Source organism: Argentina anserina, chromosome 1 (genome assembly GCF_933775445.1).
Source record: "Argentina anserina chromosome 1, drPotAnse1.1, whole genome shotgun sequence".
In the NCBI taxonomy this organism is placed as follows: Eukaryota; Viridiplantae; Streptophyta; class Magnoliopsida; order Rosales; family Rosaceae; genus Argentina; species Argentina anserina.
In genome coordinates this window covers 22,084,838-22,104,839 of record NC_065872.1, presented here as the reverse complement: position 1 = coordinate 22,104,839, position 20,002 = coordinate 22,084,838, and the positions used below count along the sequence as shown (strand labels likewise).

At 37.3% G+C, this 20,002-nt stretch overlaps 3 protein-coding genes across 3 annotated transcripts in view; 1 reads left to right on the top strand and 2 right to left on the bottom strand.

Moving 5' to 3' along the window:
- The window catches only part of LOC126787543 (40S ribosomal protein S15a-1), a 151,792-nt gene that overhangs the window by 120,072 nt on the left and 11,718 nt on the right, over positions 1–20,002 (bottom strand). The window lies entirely within an intron of this gene.
- On the bottom strand, positions 12,539–14,251 carry LOC126787503 (putative transcription factor bHLH086). Its single transcript, XM_050513378.1, has 5 exons — positions 13,742–14,251; positions 13,292–13,411; positions 13,076–13,141; positions 12,884–12,949; positions 12,539–12,769 (listed from the first exon to the last, which is right to left on the bottom strand). The coding sequence occupies exons 1-5, from the start codon at positions 14,249–14,251 to the stop codon at positions 12,596–12,598; spliced, it is 936 nt and encodes a 311-aa protein (XP_050369335.1). The 3' UTR covers positions 12,539–12,595.
- Positions 16,924–19,277, top strand: LOC126804002 (uncharacterized). Its single transcript, XM_050531754.1, has 5 exons — positions 16,924–17,097; positions 17,247–17,639; positions 17,752–18,249; positions 18,345–18,588; positions 18,925–19,277. The coding sequence occupies exons 1-5, from the start codon at positions 16,924–16,926 to the stop codon at positions 19,275–19,277; spliced, it is 1,662 nt and encodes a 553-aa protein (XP_050387711.1).

Below are 20,002 nucleotides of genomic sequence, written 5' to 3'. Positions count from 1 at the left end.
AGGCACAAGTAAGGAACATGCTCATTATGTACCTAAGTTTCAAAATCCTCATGTACTACATGTTCGTACAAAATCTACACATCGATTAACCATCAAATAATAATAAAGTTAATTCAATATCGTGATCATCTATCAACCATAAATTCAAAGATCAACTCATCCTAGACAGTTAAAGACATTCCTAGGACTCAAAATCAAAAACAAAACAACTTAAAATCGAAAAACAAAACAACTTAAACTAAAAATCGAAAAAAACAAACCCGAAAATTACACTAGAAATCAAAACAACAAAATTGAAACACATAAAGATCAAACAATATAATACAACGAATGATGTATACCCCACCCCACACTTATAACTTATATTGCCCTCAATGTACAATATGATAAGCAACGAAAATTAAAAAGAGATAAGGGATAAGAAAATGCAAACACTCGTTGATGGCTCCTTTATTGGCTTAAGTTTAGAGTCTATAGCCTAGACTATCTCCAAAAGATCACTTGCTTGCCATAGGATCAAGGAGAGACGTCCCCTCCACATTATGCTCTACAAAATTCTCATAGTACGGCTTCAAGCGATGTCAATTGACTGTGAATTTCTTTCCATGCACCATACTTTTGATCTGAATAACACCAGAAGGAAAAATATTAGTAACAACAAACGGTCCAAGCCACCTAGAACGGAGCTTACCCGGAAACAATCTAAGTCGAGAATTAAACAAAAGAACTTTCTGCCCACGACAAAGTGTCCCTTCCTAATCATGCGGTCATGGAACGTCTTAGTCTTCTCCTTGTAAACCATTGCCGAATCATAGGCCTCATTCCTAATCTCTTCAAGCTCATGCAATTGCAACTTCCTATGCAATCCGGCCTCATCAATGTCCATGTTAAAATTCTTCACAGCCCACCATGCACGATGTTCAAGCTCCACAGGAAGATGGCACGCCTTGCCATAGACTAAACGAAATGGTGACATGCCAAGAGGAGTCTTGTATGTCGTCCTATAGGCCCAAAAAGCATCATCCAATCGTTGAGACCAATCCTTGCGTGATGGTCCAACAGACTTCTCCAAAATTCTCTTGATCTCACGATTAGATAGCTCCACTTGTCCACTTGTTTGGGGGTGATAAGGCGCAGCAACCTTATGCTTGATTCCATACTTCTTCATTAACGCCTCAATGGTCCGGTTGCAAAAGTGAGATCTTCCATCACTAATGATAACTCTCGGCATACCAAACCTAGAGAAAATGTTAGAACGAAGGAAATCTGCAAAACTCGAGAATCATTAGTACGGGTGGCTTTTTCTTCCACCCATTTTGAAACATAGTCAACACAAACGAGTATATACAAGAAAATATTAGAGTTAGGAAAATGTCCCATGAAATCAATACCCCAACAATCAAATATTTCAACATATATAATCGGTGTCATAGGCATTTGATCCCTAGATCCCAAGTTTCCCATGCGTTGGCATCTATCACAAGTCATGCAAAAATGATATGCATCTTTGAAAATCGTAGGCCAAAAGAAATCACATTCTAACACCTTAAGAGCAGTCCTACGTGAACCAAAATGTCCTCCACAATATTCAGAATGGCAAAAAGTAAGTATGGAATGATGTTCAGATTCAGGGACACACCTCCTAATAATTTGATCAACACAATGTTTCCACAAGTATGGCTCATCCCAAACATAATACTTAGCTAATGCCTTGAGTCTATTCTTTTGAGCATGCGATAAAGTATCCGGAAATTTCTTAGAAACAAGATAATTCACAATATCTACATACCATGGCTCACTTACCTCAATTCGAAAGAGTTGCTCATCCGGAAAACTCGCTTGGATAGCCAAGGGCTTGGCATCTCTCACCAAACGACTCAAGTGATCCGCCACAACATTGTCACTTCCCTTCTTGTCCTTGATCTCGAGATTAGACTCTTGAAGTCAAAGAATCCATTGAATCAATCTTGGTTTGGCATCCTTCTTCATCATTAAATACTTCAAAGCTGCATGGTCAGTGTAAACAATAACTTTAGATTGAAGTAAGTAAGAACGAAACTTATCTAAACCAAAGATCATGGTAAGAAGTTCTTTTTCAGTTGTGGTGTAGCTCTGTTAAGCATCATTGAGCGTTCGTGAGGCATAATAGATGGCGTAGGGCTCTTTATCCTTCCTCTGCCCTAGCATGGCTCCAACTATATAGTCAGAGGCATCACAGATCAACTCAAATGGCAAGGACCAATCCGGCAGTGCCATGATAGGTGCCGAAGTTAAAAGCCTCCTCAAGGTCACAAATGCATGCTTGCAATCATCATCAAAGTGAAAGGGAAGGTCTTTTTGAAGTAATGAACTCAATGGTCTTGCAATCTTGGAAAAGTCCTTGATAAACCTACGATAGAAACCTGCATGTCCAAGAAACGATCGAACATCCCTCATATTTGTGGGGAGGGGTAAGTGACGTACAAGATCTATTTTAGACTTATCAACCTCAATTCCTCTAGATGAAACAATATGGCCTAAGACAATGCCTTGCGTAACCAATGAAATGACATTTTTCCCAATTCAAAACCAAGTTAGTTTCTTAACAACGTTTAAGCACAAGTTCAACATTCTCTAGACTTGTTTCGAAATTTTCACCATAAACAAAAAACTCATCCATGAAAACTTCAATTTTAGAACCAATATACTCAGAGAAAATGTGATACATACAACGTTGAAACGTACCTGGAGCGTTGCATAAACCAAAAGGCATGCGACGATAAGCAAACGTACCAAAAGGGCATGTGAATGTAGTCTTCTCTTGATCTTCCTCCGCAACACTAATTTGATTGTATCCTATATATCCATCAAGGAAACAATGGAATTCTCTACAAGAGATAGAAAGAATTACTAGCTAACCTCTCAAGCATTTGATCAATGAATGGCAACGGCATATGGTCCTTCCTTGTTGTAGCATTGAAGTTCCTATAGTCGATACACACACGATTACCGGTCACTGTCCTTTGAGGCACCAACTTGTTATCTTTGTTCTTCACCACCGTGATTCCTGACTTCTTTGGCACAACTTAAATGGGAGAGATCCACCTACTATCCGAGATATAAAAGAGGGTATCGTTCACAAACCGGGGATCCAACCAGGGCATAGAATCACAGACACTTAACACGAATTCATAAAGATATAAAAGAGTTTGATATATAGGATCGGATTGAAAGATAAAAACAGAAAATAAAACCTAAACTAATATATACATGTGATCAACCAACCAACACACGAACCATCACCAAAACAAATCATACAAAGAAACCAAAAACAAGTTCTATGTCTGCTTTTAGAATCATGTCGAGACTTCCTTATGAACACTTAAAGGTTGGATCATGCAATTAGTGTTCTAAGTAGTAACCTAATCACATAGATACTTAACACATTCGATTAATACCAAGCAACCCTAATCGAAATCTAACATGTTCATCTTATTATATAATTCCAAAGCCATGCACATTGAATTCATTAAGCATGTCACCTACTTAACCAACAACCATGCAATTCGAAACTTACATATAAAAGAGTAAACATGTTCATAGCATAAGGGAATGGTGGAATCGGTTTTAGGATTTATTGAAAGGGTGAGTATAAAATTCGGTAGAGCTTTGGCTAGTATATGCGTAAGGTTGATGATGATTTAATGGTGAGGCCGTGCCTCTATATATAGTAGAAAATAACCCTTCATGCCGTCCCAATTAGGTGGTAGAATTGGATTGGGAAGCTGAATCTTCTTTGATATGGACTTTGATTCATGTACTTCAAATCCAACTTGATGTAGGAAATCAAATCCAATAGGGAAACACTTAAGGGCTGCATGGCATCTCTCCTTGTCCAAATAGGATTAGCTAGGCCGGGCTCTTCTTCTCCTTCTTCAACTTGGACATGATTTCCTTGTCTCACTAGGAATGCATCACGGCATCACTACTCCCTATCCAAATAGGATTTGTCTTTCCTGAAAAAAATTGAATATTAAGGAATAGGAAAGAATAAAAATAGGAAAGTAGAGTCCTAGTCGAGTAAAGAATCCTAACTGAATAAGGATTTCTAACACTTAGTACAATTTCATCATCAAATCTTCCAAATTTTGCATAGCTCTACTTAGAACATAGAAATGACAAATATGAACCTAAACCAACTAAATAAGAAGTAATAAAGCATAAGAATATGGCATATATACATTAAGAATGTCACACTTTGGACTGCAATCATTCTCCCTAACTTTAGCGGCTTTCCCCGTAGAGGGTACTCCGACCAGAAGGACTTCTTTCATTGACTCCTCATCTGTGTAGAATTTAGAATCCGCAAAGTATGATTCAGCTTATGTGAATGGTTTGGTATCTCCTACCACGGTTTTCACACCTCCGCGATAGAACTTGAAGCATTAGTGTAAAGTGGATGGCACGATGCCATTTTCATGTACCCATGGACGTCCCAACAATAAGTTGTACGAGGTCTTCGCATCGATGACATGAAACAAGGTGTTTGATTTTAGCTCTCCGATGTCCATGTCTAGTCTAATCATCCCTATCACTCTTTGTCCTCCTTGGTTGAAACCTTGGATCATGAGACGACTCCTTGATAACTCATCAACGTTGATACCAAGTTGAGACATGGTCGACTTGGGCATGATATCTATTGTTGACCCTTCGTCTATGAGCATGCGATTCAACTTCCGTTCTCGCATGTACCCTGTCACAAAAAGAGGCCGATTATGTGGCTTAGAACCCAATTGAAGGTCATCATCTATAAAGTGAGTAGCATCACAATATGCATCACATGCGCCACATTCCTTCATGCTTGTGGAGTGTTTTCCTACGTCAATGAGCAATTCCACAAGTGCGCATCTCGTTGATATTGGCAATTGTATCAAGTCAGAGAGGCTAAGTTGGAAAGGTAGACCCTCCAATTGTTTCAATACCTCATTTTTCTTTAACACTTGACTTGCACCTATTTCTCTTGCTTCAGACTTTTCGTTTTCTTTGGAGCTGACTTCACAACTTATGGCCATTGAAGCGACCTCCGGTTGTTTTGTAGGCAACGGCTCTATCGACAAGGTCCTGCGAAGAGGCTTCCACATATATGGAACGACTTTCGTCTCAAAACGTCCTCCTCCACTCTCCTCCTGTCGTAGAGGTGATTTCTTATGACTTGGTTGGGCAACTGGTGAATTTGACATCATACCTTTGTGAGTTCTTCTTCCGGTGACCAATATCCATCCTTCATCATCGGCATTAGAGGCAACTTGGAGGATAGGCGTGGAAGTAGAACATTCTTTAACTTCTTTGGTCTTCTTATGTTCGCGCGCCTCCTTTGTGAAACAGAATGATGATTTCATTGGGTGAAAAGGGAATGGAACTGGCTCGAACGATCCGAATGTTATGGTAGTGCAATTGATTTCAGCAACGTCGTCAACGTCCAGCTCAATCTTCCCTTGCTTGGCGAGATTCATTATCAAATCCTTGAGAATAAAGCACTTCTCTATCGGGTGACTAACGAGGCGATGATATTTGCAATACTTCAGATCGATGACACGATGCATTTCTTCTAGAGGCTTGCACTCCAGTAGATCTATTTTCTTGTTTTCGAGCATATCCTCTAACATGCTCGCCACATTAGAGTCTAGGAACGGGTACGTCTTTCGCTCCGTCTCTTTAAACGTGCGTTTACTCCTATCGTAGGTTCAAGGAGGTTCCACCTTATTGAACTCCTTCTTATCCCGCGTAGCTATCTTAGCCGGTGCAGTATTGATGACCATTTATTCTTTGGAAGGCTTCTTCACAACCTTGTCAAATTTGCTTCCAAAGACTTTGTCTTTTCGTTGGTCAACCAGAGACTCATTCTTTCCCTTATGACTTGCCAAGCTTAGCTCCATGTCGTGGGCTCGAGTAGCCAACTCTTCGACAGAACGAGGCTTGATTCCTTGCAAGATGTATAGCAAATCAAAGTGCATGCCTTGGATGCACATTTCAACGGCTGACACCTCTGATAGCCAGTCATTGCAATCAAGGCTAAGTAAGCACCATCAATTGATGTAGTCGCCGCAGGTTCATCCTTTCGTTGCTTCGTGCTAGTTAGCTTTATCATGCTCACCGTCCACCTTGTACTATAGAATCGATTGAGGAACTCGCGCACCATTTGGTCCCAACTGTCAACATACTCCGACTCTAAGTCTGTATACCACTCAAAGGCGTTTTCCTTCAACGAGCAAACAAACTGCTTGATAAGGTGATCGCCTTTTGTCCCGGCGTTACTGCAAGTCTCCACAAAGTGGGTGACGTGTTGCTTTGGGTTCCCTTTACCTTCAAATTGTTAGAACTTTGGTGGCTGATACCCCAGCGGCATCCTTAAACTGTCGATCCTCTTAGTGTAAGGTTTGGAGTAAGTGAGGGAGTCACGAGAAGGACCTCCATATTGAGCCCGAATTGAGTTGGTGATGATGTCCTGTAATTGCTGGAGTGATAAGGAACCAAGCGAGTCGCCATCGTTCTTGGACGTTTCTCCCTTTTCATTTACTTTGCTCCTACCAGGCGACCTTTTGGTGGAGTTCTCATCATCGTGATCTTCTAACTTGCTATAAAGTTCAGCGATTTGCACGTCCTTTTCTTCAACCGTTTGGGTGAGCTTTTCAACTATCTCCAATAGATTGGAGAGTTGTTCCTCGATTGTGGATGTCCTCGTCCCCAAGACCTGCGCATTATTAGAAGAGATTTCATGCGCCATAGAATGAAAGTTATCGCCATCTTCTTTGGGACTTCCATGGAATGATGCCATGCTTGATTCGTCATAAGAGAAAACGTCTTCTAGGATAGGGCCATCACCATGAACGTATAGAGGAGATTGCTCCTTTTGCTCATTCTCTTTTTTGATGCTTGCTTTTTCCCACTCTCAAATGTATGCTCTATTGCTCCCAAGCTCTCCAAGGTGATGACTGGTTGCCGACGCTTACTAGCAAATGCCATAAATGTTGTAGGTTGAGCTCTAGCCACGCTCCAAGTGACAAGGGCAATCAGTTAACTCTTTGATTTAAAAAATGTTTGTTTGGATTTCTTGACCGGCTCGGCGTCTCCGCTTAACCTCGCGGTTGTGGAGTTGGATTTCGTCGACGGAACGGCTTGGTTGTTCTTGGAAGCCATCGCACAAACGAATTTGAAAATTTATTCAGAGAAGGAGATGAGAGGCCAAAAATGTCCACTGGGTGTGCCAATTTGTAGAACGAGAATCTGGAAATAAATAAGAGTGCAGACACGTATACAAATAAAATGTAATTTATTGATAATCAACCGCGAGGTTACAATCTTTGTGAACTTCTCTGATTCTATCTCCGTATGTAACTTGGCTCAAGGGTGACATGCACTTGATCTTGAAAATTTGAGTTTAGATTTGGATTTGATGAGAATGAGCGATTTCATAGCTTGATGATTCTTCGTGGACTTGACTTTGGATTTGGATTTGCTAAAAAACGAGCGATTTGGTGGCTTAATGATTCTTCGTGGACTTGGGAGACTTCGGGATTTTTCGATAGTGATGTTGCTCAAGTGATTTTCTCTCCTCTTCTCAAGTCCCCTTCTCTTCATGTTGGAAGGGGTATTTATAGTGTCAAGGCTTATATTTTATAGAATATTTTAATTACACTAAAATAACGATATTTCTTTAATTGTATAATTAAATCAATATGTATTTTCTGATTAATTTAAAAATTAGTTATTCTTTAATTATAACCGTTAAGGAATTTATTAATTTAATCAAATGTCTGATCACCATTTCGAATCATCAATGACATTCAATTTCCGATTTAAGTCGGAATCACATAGCTTCAATTACGATCATCCATTTATATGCTGACACGAGTTTTATTCGGATCAGCACTAGCTTTGTTGACTTTTGGGCCTATGTGTGCAATTTTGTCGGGCTCTTGGTCGATTCAATCATTTAATGAAGATGATTTACTTTATTAAATTTCATGTGTCTACACTCACACAATACCAGTGATGAAATAAAAGATGATTGGAAGATGTAGAGATGTAGTTAACTACCATTAACATGAAACAACTTAGAACTCTAGACATTATATCGAATAATACAAGCAATCAACCTAGAACATAGGCAGTAACAATCCTTGACCTACACTCTTATTACCTCCTCTGCAAAGAACTCGAGTGGTAACAATCCTTGACTCAATTTCTTCTATCCAAATACACAAAACCCTAGTGGTAGCTAATCACTAGAACTAAGCATATAAAGAGCTTTATGAACAAAGAGAGCTCTGGTTGATCAAAGTAACATGATGCGACGTGTGAGCATCACATAATAAACCTTGTAAAATGTCATCGTTAGTATAGAATAAACATGGATCATTCAGTCTGGGGAATTGAATGAAACTCTAGACTTATAAGTGTTAACAAATAAATGGGGGATTTAAAAGTATTTATCTAACTATTACGTAAAAATAAAATCTAAACTAATATTTACATGATCGACTTCATCTCTTTACCAAACAAAACCCAAAATCACGAAAGTTCAATACAATTACGGATTTGGTTCTAAACATGCATTCTAACATACTTATTCACAGATTCATTAGACACCGATACAATTAGAGACTTAGGGGAATCATCTAATCATGCAAAAAATTTAATGTCGTTTTGGTTGACTTAGGGCCTCACCTAAATTACATGCAATCAAGTTTAAAAAAACTCAGCCTAGAAATCAAACAAGATCACATTAAAGCACCAAATCTTTGTCGGAGACATGTTAACATGGGTGGCGTCACTCACCATGAGATACATGTAAATTTCCAGAATTTTCCACTTTAATTAACACAAACTGAACCTACTTAGGGCATGATTCGATTTGTATGAATATGGTTAATGTGGAACCAGCACCCAAACACAATCACAAAGAAAGTATTCAAGTACTAAATTCTTGTGTACACATCTGAAAATAATCTAAGAAAAGAAAAATACAATGTCGAATGCAAGAATAGAATTACAACTTATCAATAATAGATCAAACAAAAGTTGCATAGTCTCAACAATAAACGAAACAAGTTATGAAAATCTATGGGTAATAATACTAAACATAAACACAAATCCAAATCGTTCATAGACAAACAAATATGAAACTACAAAGATCAACAGAACCATGATGAAGGTTGCAAGAATCACACTTTAGAGTGGTTTTGGTGGGCTCTGCTCCAAAGGGGACTGCTCGGCATGGATGGTGAAGTGTCACACGGCTTTGCTTAGCGCTAGAGCCATGAGGTGGTGGTAGGAAAGGAGAACAAAGTGGTGGAGAGGCTGCTGATTTTTGTAGGTGTGTATGGAGAGAATTGGGCAGAGTTTTGGCTTGTGTTTGCAAATGAGAAGTGATCCAATGTGAAAAAATGTCATGCTATTTATAGAGGAATGAGGGAGAGGAACTGCATGGTTATGAGCTTATTCTCTCTTTCCTTTTTTTTTATTTTCTTTCCTTCTCGATTGAATGATGATCATCTTTGTTGGTCACATGCATTCTTCATTTTTCTATGTCACATGCATTCTTCTGAAAAATAGTTCTTAGTTTTCAACTTCCTTTTTCTTCTTTTCTTCTTCTTTTCTATTTATGGCCGGATGAACCTTCCCTCCTTTGAGGCTGCATGCTTCTTTCTTTTTATCTCATTCAAAAACTAAATTACTTCTTTCCTTTTTTCTACTTTTGTTTCCTTCTTCTTCTCTTTCTTTCCTTAATTTCTAAGTCATTATCTCCGATTTAATTTAGAAAATAAAGAAATAAAATAATAAATATAAATCACAAATGTTACAGAAATATCAAATAATAAAAATCCTAACCCAACTGGGTTTCCTAGTTCGACAAAGAATACTACTCTATATAGCACTCTCGACAATTTATGCGTTTTACACCCGTTTTAGCACCAAAATGCAACCAATGTCACCCTAAACTCCTAACTCGACTCAATGACTCTATATTATAACAATAAGGGCTAAGCAAAGTACAAATGGAATTAAAAATATGTTAAGAACGTCGCACAAAGTACTCCTATCATAACAGTGATCATAATGACATGGTTGCAACCCTCAATCGATTCATCATATTCCTAGGCTTCCACTTAGTCAACTAAAGCCTCTTCCAAATCAACATTGATCCAAAGAACTCCTTCTCTCACTCTAGAATTCTTATGACGTCCTAGGAATACTCTTTAGTTTGGCATTCTAATACATGCAACATTCTAATCGTTTGCAACCAAGTAAGATGAACAATTAAAAGATATACATGCATGAGGAACGAAATTGACGAACATGTTGATACGATAATCACCACATCTAGAAAATCCTAAATAAATAAACATGCTTCATGTCATTCAAAACTAATCTACTAACATGCTTTCAATCTAATTAGCAATCGAAAAATCTCAAATAACATTGATAAAAACCAAAAGATTCAAATCACATAACATATAGAAAACAAAACCAAAGGAGTTCATGATTACACTTTTAAAGTGAACTTCAAAAGGATGGATGATGGATCAGTGGAGATGAGAGATGGCTGCCTCGGCTTGCTTCTACTTCTTGGAGAAATCGGACTATTTGTTGGAAGGGTCAACATTTCCCCGCAATAAAAGTGCCTTGTGAATCACGAAAATCTGCTCCAATATCAGCCTTTCTGGTTGCCTGAACGAACCTACCATCATAATTGCATTTAACCCAACCTTCCTTGGGCTTCTTCCATTTACAACTGCTCTGGGTCTCGGAGGCTTGTTTGATGCTTGATTTTTTAGATGCTTTTAAAACCATCCCATACTCATCATTGTAGCTTCCAAGGGCCTGTGATGTCTCTCATTCCATAATTGGGGATCCTTGTTACACCATATAGTCCAGAGAACCATCAGAGCTCTAGAAAAGAGAGCCTTGCTATTTTACAGTGACAAAATTAGGACAAACTCGCCGAAAGAACCACTGGTGTAAGCTCCAACATCAATGCTTGTTGTGTGCCCAAAATAACACTTTATATGTTTTCCATAATATTAATGAGTGTCAGATTCTTCAAGCCCTTGTAGTTTTAGCATAAGAAATGCATGGAACGCATACAAAAGATAAGTAACAGGCTACTGAAGAAACTCCTAAGATAGTGTACCTTGAAAATCCTAAAAGTGCCGACATTCCCATCTTAGGATTAAAGAGTATAAAGGGTATAATTTTCTGAAATAAATTTGTCGTCTACCCCTATTATGCCCATCATATGCCCACCACCCTAAGTAAATGTCAAGTGTCATTTATAACTATAAATGCCAAGTGTCTTTTATAATACTATATAGTTATAAATTTGTAAAGAAAAATGGCACTTGGCATTTACTTATGGTGGTGGGCATGATAAGGGTGAGCGACAAATTTGCTTCCATAATTTTCATAATCTCTTAGGAGATTTTAATATAAAAAAACATGTGTTCTTCAAGATACCTTATTAGTAGTGTCTGGTCCATATTATGGTAGATATTTAGTTGATGTTCAAGTAGAACACCCCATGATCATAAATTATCGCTTGTGGCATGGAAAATGGTTTTGTTCATAACCTTTTGACAAAATCTAATGGAGATTTAAAGGGATTCCCTAATATAATATGTGAAATAGGTAAGCACATCAGGCCTGATGAGTGTATATTGAGGTTAAATTTTTTTTTCTACACCTCCACAATGGACGATGATTAATGGAGAAATAAATTATATTTCTCCATACCATTATGTTAGATTAATTCAAGGCTTTACAAAGAAATTTGCTGCTGCAAGAAACAATGATAAACCCAACTAGAGCATCTCATGGATGAAGCTATGACAATTGCAACCATAAAGAGAGTGATCCCAAGGGATTATGATTCGAGACTCTTGGCAAGTAGAGAAACGATATTGGTCACTTGCTATAATCATCGTCCCCCAGAAAATTGTACCTTCTCACATCCTTGAAAAGGAAATAAGTAGATTGTACTCTAGCTGCTACCACATGGCTGGAAGATATAGAGAAATGAGAAAAGTATGAGATTATTCTTGATTCAAATCTTGAAATTGAGCAAACATAATGCATTACTTTGTGTGTTTAATTTTCTGCTTTGTAATCAAAACAATTCTTATTAAGACAACAGTGATTTAGCCAAACCAAGTAACCAAGTCGACGGTAGGTTTTTTAGGTGAAATATTGACATGTTGAAGGCTAATTCTTCTCTTGTAGTGTGTTTGTTTATATGCTGAAAAACCTATTTTTAGTTTTTTACCTATATATAGTGGAAATCTGCTACAAAAGTTTGGGTGACCAGCTAAGTTCTCTCTTGCAATTAAAAAGACCCACATACAGTCTGCATACAGTACAATGCAGCGCTGTATACAAGATGAATCCTAGTAAAATATATCAAAAAACTATAAAGCCATACATAATTTTTGCAATAACGTACATTTAGTCAAAAACAAAAGGACAAGAAATTAGCTATTGAGCTATTCAAATTAGCCCATTGTTTCTACAAGGTTTTCCTTCGATGGACAACAATGGTTCTCTTGTTTTTATTAGGAAATTAAATTATCGAGTAACGGGCCTCATCGGCTTGATCAAACGAAGCAACTGCTTCCTTTGAGCTGGAACTTGTGTCTCTCTGAGATGAGAGGATGGCATCAATGGCTTCTTTTACTTGAGAAATATCAGGAGCTTTCCCACCTTGGACTGGCCAAAATTCATCGGTTGCCAGGACCTAAATTCAACATAATATTAATTTACATAAGGCGTTCGAGGAGATATGAAACATTGAGAATTGTTTTCGAGCAAGAAAATAACAGTAAGAATATATAATATCGATGTCACATACCTTGACTTGCAACTGAAGGAATTTGACATAACTAATGGCTTTCTCCAACATGGTGACTAAATCGACCTGTAGGTACAACATACGTGGATCAGAAGACGATATGCAGAATTACGACCAAAATATAAATTCTGAAAGTCACAGAAAATATACAAGATAGAATAATAATCATTAAGACAAACAAAGTCTAGGCACCTTGCAGCCATTGGGAACCAGTTCCTGGAGTATCTTAAGCCGCTCACTGATGCGCTCTCGTCGATTCTGCAATAAAGACATTCTTTTCCCGTCAAATTATTCACAAGAAACTGTTGCTGCTTTTACCATCAATCAGATAGATCCTGGCAATTATTATCGATCGATCGGTATATGTCATATGTGGAGTACTTCTGAAACAATATATAGATTGTTTACCTTTGCGGCAATACTTTGTGGGTCCTTCGAGGGACTTGGAGACTTAGATTTGGGCTTCTTGCTTGTAGCAGTAGCAACGTCACTGGTGCATTGCCTCTTTGAAGGTTGCATGCTCTCTCCCTGCATGTGAACGAATTCAGATCGAGATACATGAGTATACATATAATTGATCAGCTAGCCAGATAACGTCGTAGGAGTACCAAATATGAAAAATTTGTGGAAGAAATTGTTTTTGGTGGCACTGACTTGATATATATACTATGTTCCACAGTCCAGACTTATTAACTTATTGCAGTTCCATGAACCAGATCGGTTGTTTGACAACATGATATGCAAGACTTTTCGGTTGGAACATTTGTGTTACATAATTTAAAGACAAACATTTACTTTTCGGTTGCTACAGAAGGAAAACAAAGAACTATATATAAGGGTTTAGGAAAACAGAAGAACCTCATGGGGACGCTTTTGTAGGGCTGCTTCGCCTTGTGTTTCCGATTCAGGAAAGTTTTCTGCCATTAGAGTAGCGTCCGAGTACACCCAACCATAAGCTGATTCTGATCCATGGCTTTCATGTGAAGGATTCAATAACGAACTGCTGTAATTGCTAGCTGTCTGGAAGCAATTGAAATCACCAGAAACGCGAACTGGGTCGACGGTGGGGATGCAGTTGTAACTGTCGTTGTCATGAGGAAGGCCATTGTTGGTTTTCTCAAAACTAAGCAGAGATGAGGCACTCTTGTCATGGATGAAACTACTGTTGTAGGCGTTATTATTCTTGAAGTTGATGACCGAATGGCCTGCAGCTACCTGATCATGATCATCACCATCAGCTTGATAACAACTTGTTGTGGAAGCTGCTGATCTAAACACAAATCCATTATTAGAAAGATGATGATGATCTGAAGAAATTACTTGGTGCTGAAGTGAATAATGGGGCATTCTATCCTTGGCAAGTGCCATAATTAACAAAACCTATAGTTCTCGCTTGGATATCGACTAATCAAGCAGCCAAACTAAAGTGCGTATGTAGCTGAAATAGCTAGCTAGGTAGGCATAGGCATATGCCGAATGAGAATGACAACTCTGCAGTAGAATTTACGCACTATTTGTAGAGATTCAAACTATAATTGATTGTTGGTCTGATTGCAGATGCATATATATTATGAAATGGCTAGCTAGGGAGGATTAACTAATTAATGAATGAATAATTAATAGTATAATATATATACATGCATGTGTGTTACTACTGGAATTGAAGTAGCTTAGCACTAGACTAGATAGAAGTCTTACTGGTACGCATGGGAACACGAAAAGTTCATAAAATAATTATAGTAACACATATGAATTTGCATAGTATAATTAAGTAATTAGGAAACTAGTGTATTGGGATTGTTAGCTGGCAGAAGTGAATGAATATCTTAGAGAGCAGCAGAAGGGTCGCCGGATCTTTCGCCATGCCCACGTCTCTCTCTATCTCTCAACCGATATGAGATTCCGCTCGGTTCATATTAATTCATTCTAGAGGTCAGATGATCAAATTTATAGTTTATCGTTGCTTCCCACCCGGTTTCCTTCCCCCTTCGGCACGTGGACACGGCTGTTGTTTTTTTTTTTCTTATGACATTAGCTATTTCCTAAGTAGCACGGACACGGACACGGACACGAGTGTCCGTATTGAACATGATTCGATACGTAGATACGGCATATAGAAATGTTTTTGGACACAGACACGTGGTGGACACGTTAATTAAATATTATTTTAATATATATATATATATTTATTTATTTATTTATTAAAAAATTATCTTATAAATTTGAAAATATTTAGAATTTTAGATGTATATATATGTCAAAGTGTGCATTAAAATGATGAAAACATAACTTGTTAGAATGGCTAAGGACTTGATAACTACTTTGGATAACCAATGTTCGAATCCCACCACAAGCATTCTTATTTTTATCACGAGTTTCTCTCCTTATATATATATTAAAGTGTGCATAAATATAACAAAAACTGAATCTGTTGGAATAGTTGAGGAGTTGTTGAGTGCCTTGGATGACCACGGTTCGATTCTCACCATAAGCACTTTCACTTTTATTATGAGTTGGTGCGTGTCCGCGTGTCCGGGCCGTGTCCAAAGTCAGTTCGCGTGTCCGACGCGTATTGGGGCGTGTCCGTTTGCGTGTCCGTGTCGGACACGCGATACGCCACTGTAATGGCGTGTCCGTGCAACCTAGGCTCTTTCTATATCTTTAATATCTATTGCTAACATATTGATTATTCTCTTTCACAATTGTCTCAATTCGGATTTCGGAGAATATTTTCCCATCTAAATTTCCTTAAGAGAAGAGTCGTTGCCGGCACTGGATTTCGGTGAAAGCATGAACATCCGCACTTTTGGGCAGTGCGGACTTCCTCTTCTAATTGTCTTTATATATATATAGTCCCCTTGTAGAGCGGAGCTCCCCCTTGAAATTAAAGTGTGGAGTTCTTATTTAACTAGTTTTTTGGTCACTTTTTCACATCTCCACCATTCAGTAGTTAGATATCTATGTGTAGATCATAAATAGTAAATTTCATTCAATTTAGTGATCGTTAAGGTATCGAAACACTATTTAATCTATGAACCAACTGAATTTGTCTAACTAGAACCGTTGTTGTGAATCATAATTGTGAAAGCTCAAACAATCACCAAATAAGTTGAAATTTTGTATAGATGATCTGTACATATATATATCAAGGTACCGAATGGTAGAGATGTGAAAATGTGACTGAAAAGTTATCAGTTAAGTTCATCCTAATGTATTTTGGAATCTCCGAATCAATTTTACGTATATAAGATGTATCAAACTTTGTTTTTGATGCAGAAAAACTTTACTAAATAGAGCAGCCTCTAGGGCCTCTTGTATATACAATGTCAAATAACAAAGCTCTTGAAGGTATTTAGTTTTGGCTTTTCATACAGGCTGCTGCTATTTTTCCTAGTTGGACTAGGAAATCTCAGAAAGGCTTTTCAGATATGGTAACTGTATTTTTCCTTTTGATAAAGATTGTATTTCTGGTATATCTTATTATCAATCTAAACTAATTGTAATTTATCTGATTGTTTTTATTTCTTTCTTATCTCGAATCAGTTAGAAAAATTAGCAATATTAAAGGGGGAATATTTTTCTATAAATAGGTGTGTTCTTTGGTTCTTGCTGTAAGTTTTTCTTCTTTCTCTACAGTAATTTGATTATTGTGTTGTTGTGTCTTGCTCAACAGGTTAAGTCTTAAACCAACGTTCTCGAAGTATTGTTCAAACAACACTTGTGTGTTGGCTCTTTTGCTTCTTGAGATTTCATAACTATTCAACTGTGTTGAATTAGGTTTTTAAGTGTCTAGATAAGTTCATTGTTAAAGTTAAGTTGTTCAAATCTGTACGAGTAAGCTTTGTTTGCTTAGTGAAGAGATTCGGTTCAATCTCTACTTGTGGATGTAACAATATTGATATCATAGTGATTTTTCCTGAAAGGGTTTACACTGTAGTTAACAAAGCTTGTGTTTGAGTTCTTCTGAGTTTTGTTCATCAATATACTTTTAATTTGCATCAGAGCCTAGTTCTAGATTTTTATCTAGTAGATCTGGTATGATGGAACGAAACTCTATAAACGCTCCTCCTCCATTCAATGGCGATAATTCCTCTGATTTGAAAGGTGCTATGAGAGCTTTTGTCTCTTCAATTGACTCTCGATCATGGCAATGTATTCTACATGGATGGGAACATCCTGTGGTTGAGAAGAAGGACATTGAAAGTGGACCTCTAGTAGTTTACCTCTTAAACCGTTCAAATATTGGTCCAAAGATGAAATAGCATTTTGTGAAGCTGAAAACAAAGAAATAAATGCCTTGAACATAGTTTTATCTAAAGATGACAGAATGCTGGTATCTCACTGTAGCACTTCAAAAGAACAGTGGGATACTCTAGCTGAAACATACGAAGGGGACAAAAAGGTTCAAGCTCACAAACTGCAGTTACTTGAACATGAATGGGAAGCTTTACAGATGGAGGATGACGAGACTATTGATCATTTTCATAAAAGATTGATATCGGTAGCCAGCAAATGTGCCAGTCTTAATGAAGCTATTCCTCAGCATAAAATTGTTAAGAAATTTCTAAGGTCTTTACCTTTGAAATTTCGAGCAAAGGAGACAGCTATTCAAGAAACTCAAAATCTTGACACCTATCCCTTGGCTGAACTTGTAGGCAATCTTAAAACCTATGAATTTAAGCTAATGGATGATGATAAGAGAGAAACCAAGAAGACGAAGAATATTGCTTTTAAAGCTTCAAATGAAGAAGAAAAGGTAGATGATAGCTTAAATTCTTCCGAGTTTGCTCTTTTGACTAAAGAATTTAAAAAAAAATTTGAAACATAAAAATTCCTCAAAATCTACTTCTGAACCAAAGCGTTTTCAGAATTTTAGTAAGAAATCAAATGGTGATGCTGGTTCTAGCAAATATCCACAAAACAAATCTTCCTCGAATATTAGATGTTTTGAATGTGGTGGAGTTGGTCATATTGCTACAGACTGTGGTAATAGAAAAACAAAAGATTATGAAACAAAGGCTCTTAAATCTTCTTGGAGTGATAGTGATAGTGATAATGACGATGCCGTTATTTCCAAAAATGTTGCTCTTGTTTGTTCTTTTCAAAATTCTTACAGTGACAATTTTGATGGAGAAGATGGAGAAAAAGAAGACAAGTACGCAGAGTTATACGCTGCATCTTTGGGAATGTTAAAGCGGAACAAAAAAATGGAAGAAAAAGTTGATCAAATTACTAGAGAACACACAAAGGCTGAGATGATGCTCAGATCTGCTCAAGAAGACTGGGAGCTTGAAAGGAAACATCTAGTGAATGACATCAAAAGATTGAATGATGATCTTCAGAAGACAAATGGCAATACAAATGAAGTTGAGCTTGCAAAGAAAATTCTTGATCTGGAAAAAATCTAAAAACAAAAATAGATGAAAACTTTTCTCTATCTTCTGATGTTTTATTGTTGTAGGATAAGCTCACGCAGACTGAAGAAAAATTTCAGAAATTTGAAGTCAGTTCAAAATCCATGAGTAAGTTACTGGAGGGTTCTAAAAGGTTCAAGGATACCTCTGGGCTTGACTATAGTGGTGACAAACCTTTTGCTCATAAAAATCAGATTAATTTTGTTAAAGAACAAAGAAGTTCCGTTGCCTCTTCTTCTGATGATGAACTTACAAATTTTCTGAACAGGTATGGTCAAGAATCTGAAAAAGGTAAGTCTGAAAGTTTTTTTAAAAAATCTTCTTTTACTCCTGTTTGTCATTTTTGTGGAAAGAGAGGACATATTCGACCAGATTGTGGAAAAATCAAGAGAAACTCCTCTAGTTCAAAAGAGAATGAAAGTAAATTTGATTTGTTAAAAACTGAGCTGGATAAACATAGTGAAATTCTGAAATGTTTATCAAATCATATCTTAAATGAGAAAACTGAAAATAAAAGATCACATCACAAGTCGAAAACTTGGAATGACACGCTTCATTCACATACCAATTGGTTTTTGGCTGATTTTGTTTCTGATGATGAGCCTGTTATTGCTACTTGTCTTTCAGCTATATTTACTTCTGATGATGTACCTACTGTAGCTACTTGCCTAGTTGCATTTACAGCTCTTGCAGAAAGAAGATCTGATTCATGGTATCTTGATAGTGGTTGTTCAAGACACATGACAGGTGACAAACATTGCTTCAAATCGTTCGATAGTGAGTTCACCACAGGTAAAGTAACATTTGGTGATGGAAGAAAAGCTCGTGTTCTTAGTAAAGGTACAATTCATGCTACAAATATGCCTGATTTAGATAATGTTTACTATGTTGAAGGACTGACAGCTAATCTAATTAGTATTAGTCAATTGGCTGATAAAAATGGGATGTTTGGTTCAACAGTCTCAGATGTGTTGTTCTAGATGCTGATCAGAATTGTATCATAAGAGGTCCTAGAGCTTTTGATAATTGTTATCATGTGTACACTTCCACTCATATTTCTATGGGGTCTTGTCTTATAGGTACAACTTCTGAGGATACCTTAAATTTGTGGCATAGAAAAATGGGACATATTAACTTTCAGGACTTGATAAAAATTTCAAAAAGTGATGGTATTAGAGGCATTCCAAAACTGTCTGGTAAAACTGACAATGTCTGCAGGGGGTGTAAACTTGGAAAACAAACTAGAGCAGCTCATCGAGTGGTAAATTCAACTTCAACTACAAAGGTTCTAGAATTATTACACATGGACTTAATTGGACCTGCACAACCTGAAAGTGAGGGAGGTAAAGCTATATTCTTGTTGTGGTTGATGACTTTTCAAGCTATACTTGGGTAACTTTTCTTAAAGACAAAAGTGAAACTTCGAATCTTTTAAGGGCTTAAGTAATATTCTTATTAATGAGAAAAGAAAATTTAATCTGAGAATTGTCAGAATTAGATCTGATAATGGAACTGAGTTCAAGAATAAAGCTTTTGCTAACTATTGTCATGAGCAAGGTATATTTCATGAGTTTTCAGCTCCGATCACCCCACAATAAAATGGAGTGGTTGAAAGAAAAAATCGTGTTCTGCTGGACATGGCTCGAGTTATGCTGCATTCTGTAGGAATTAAATCAACTTTTTGGGCAGAAGCGGTGAGCAAAGC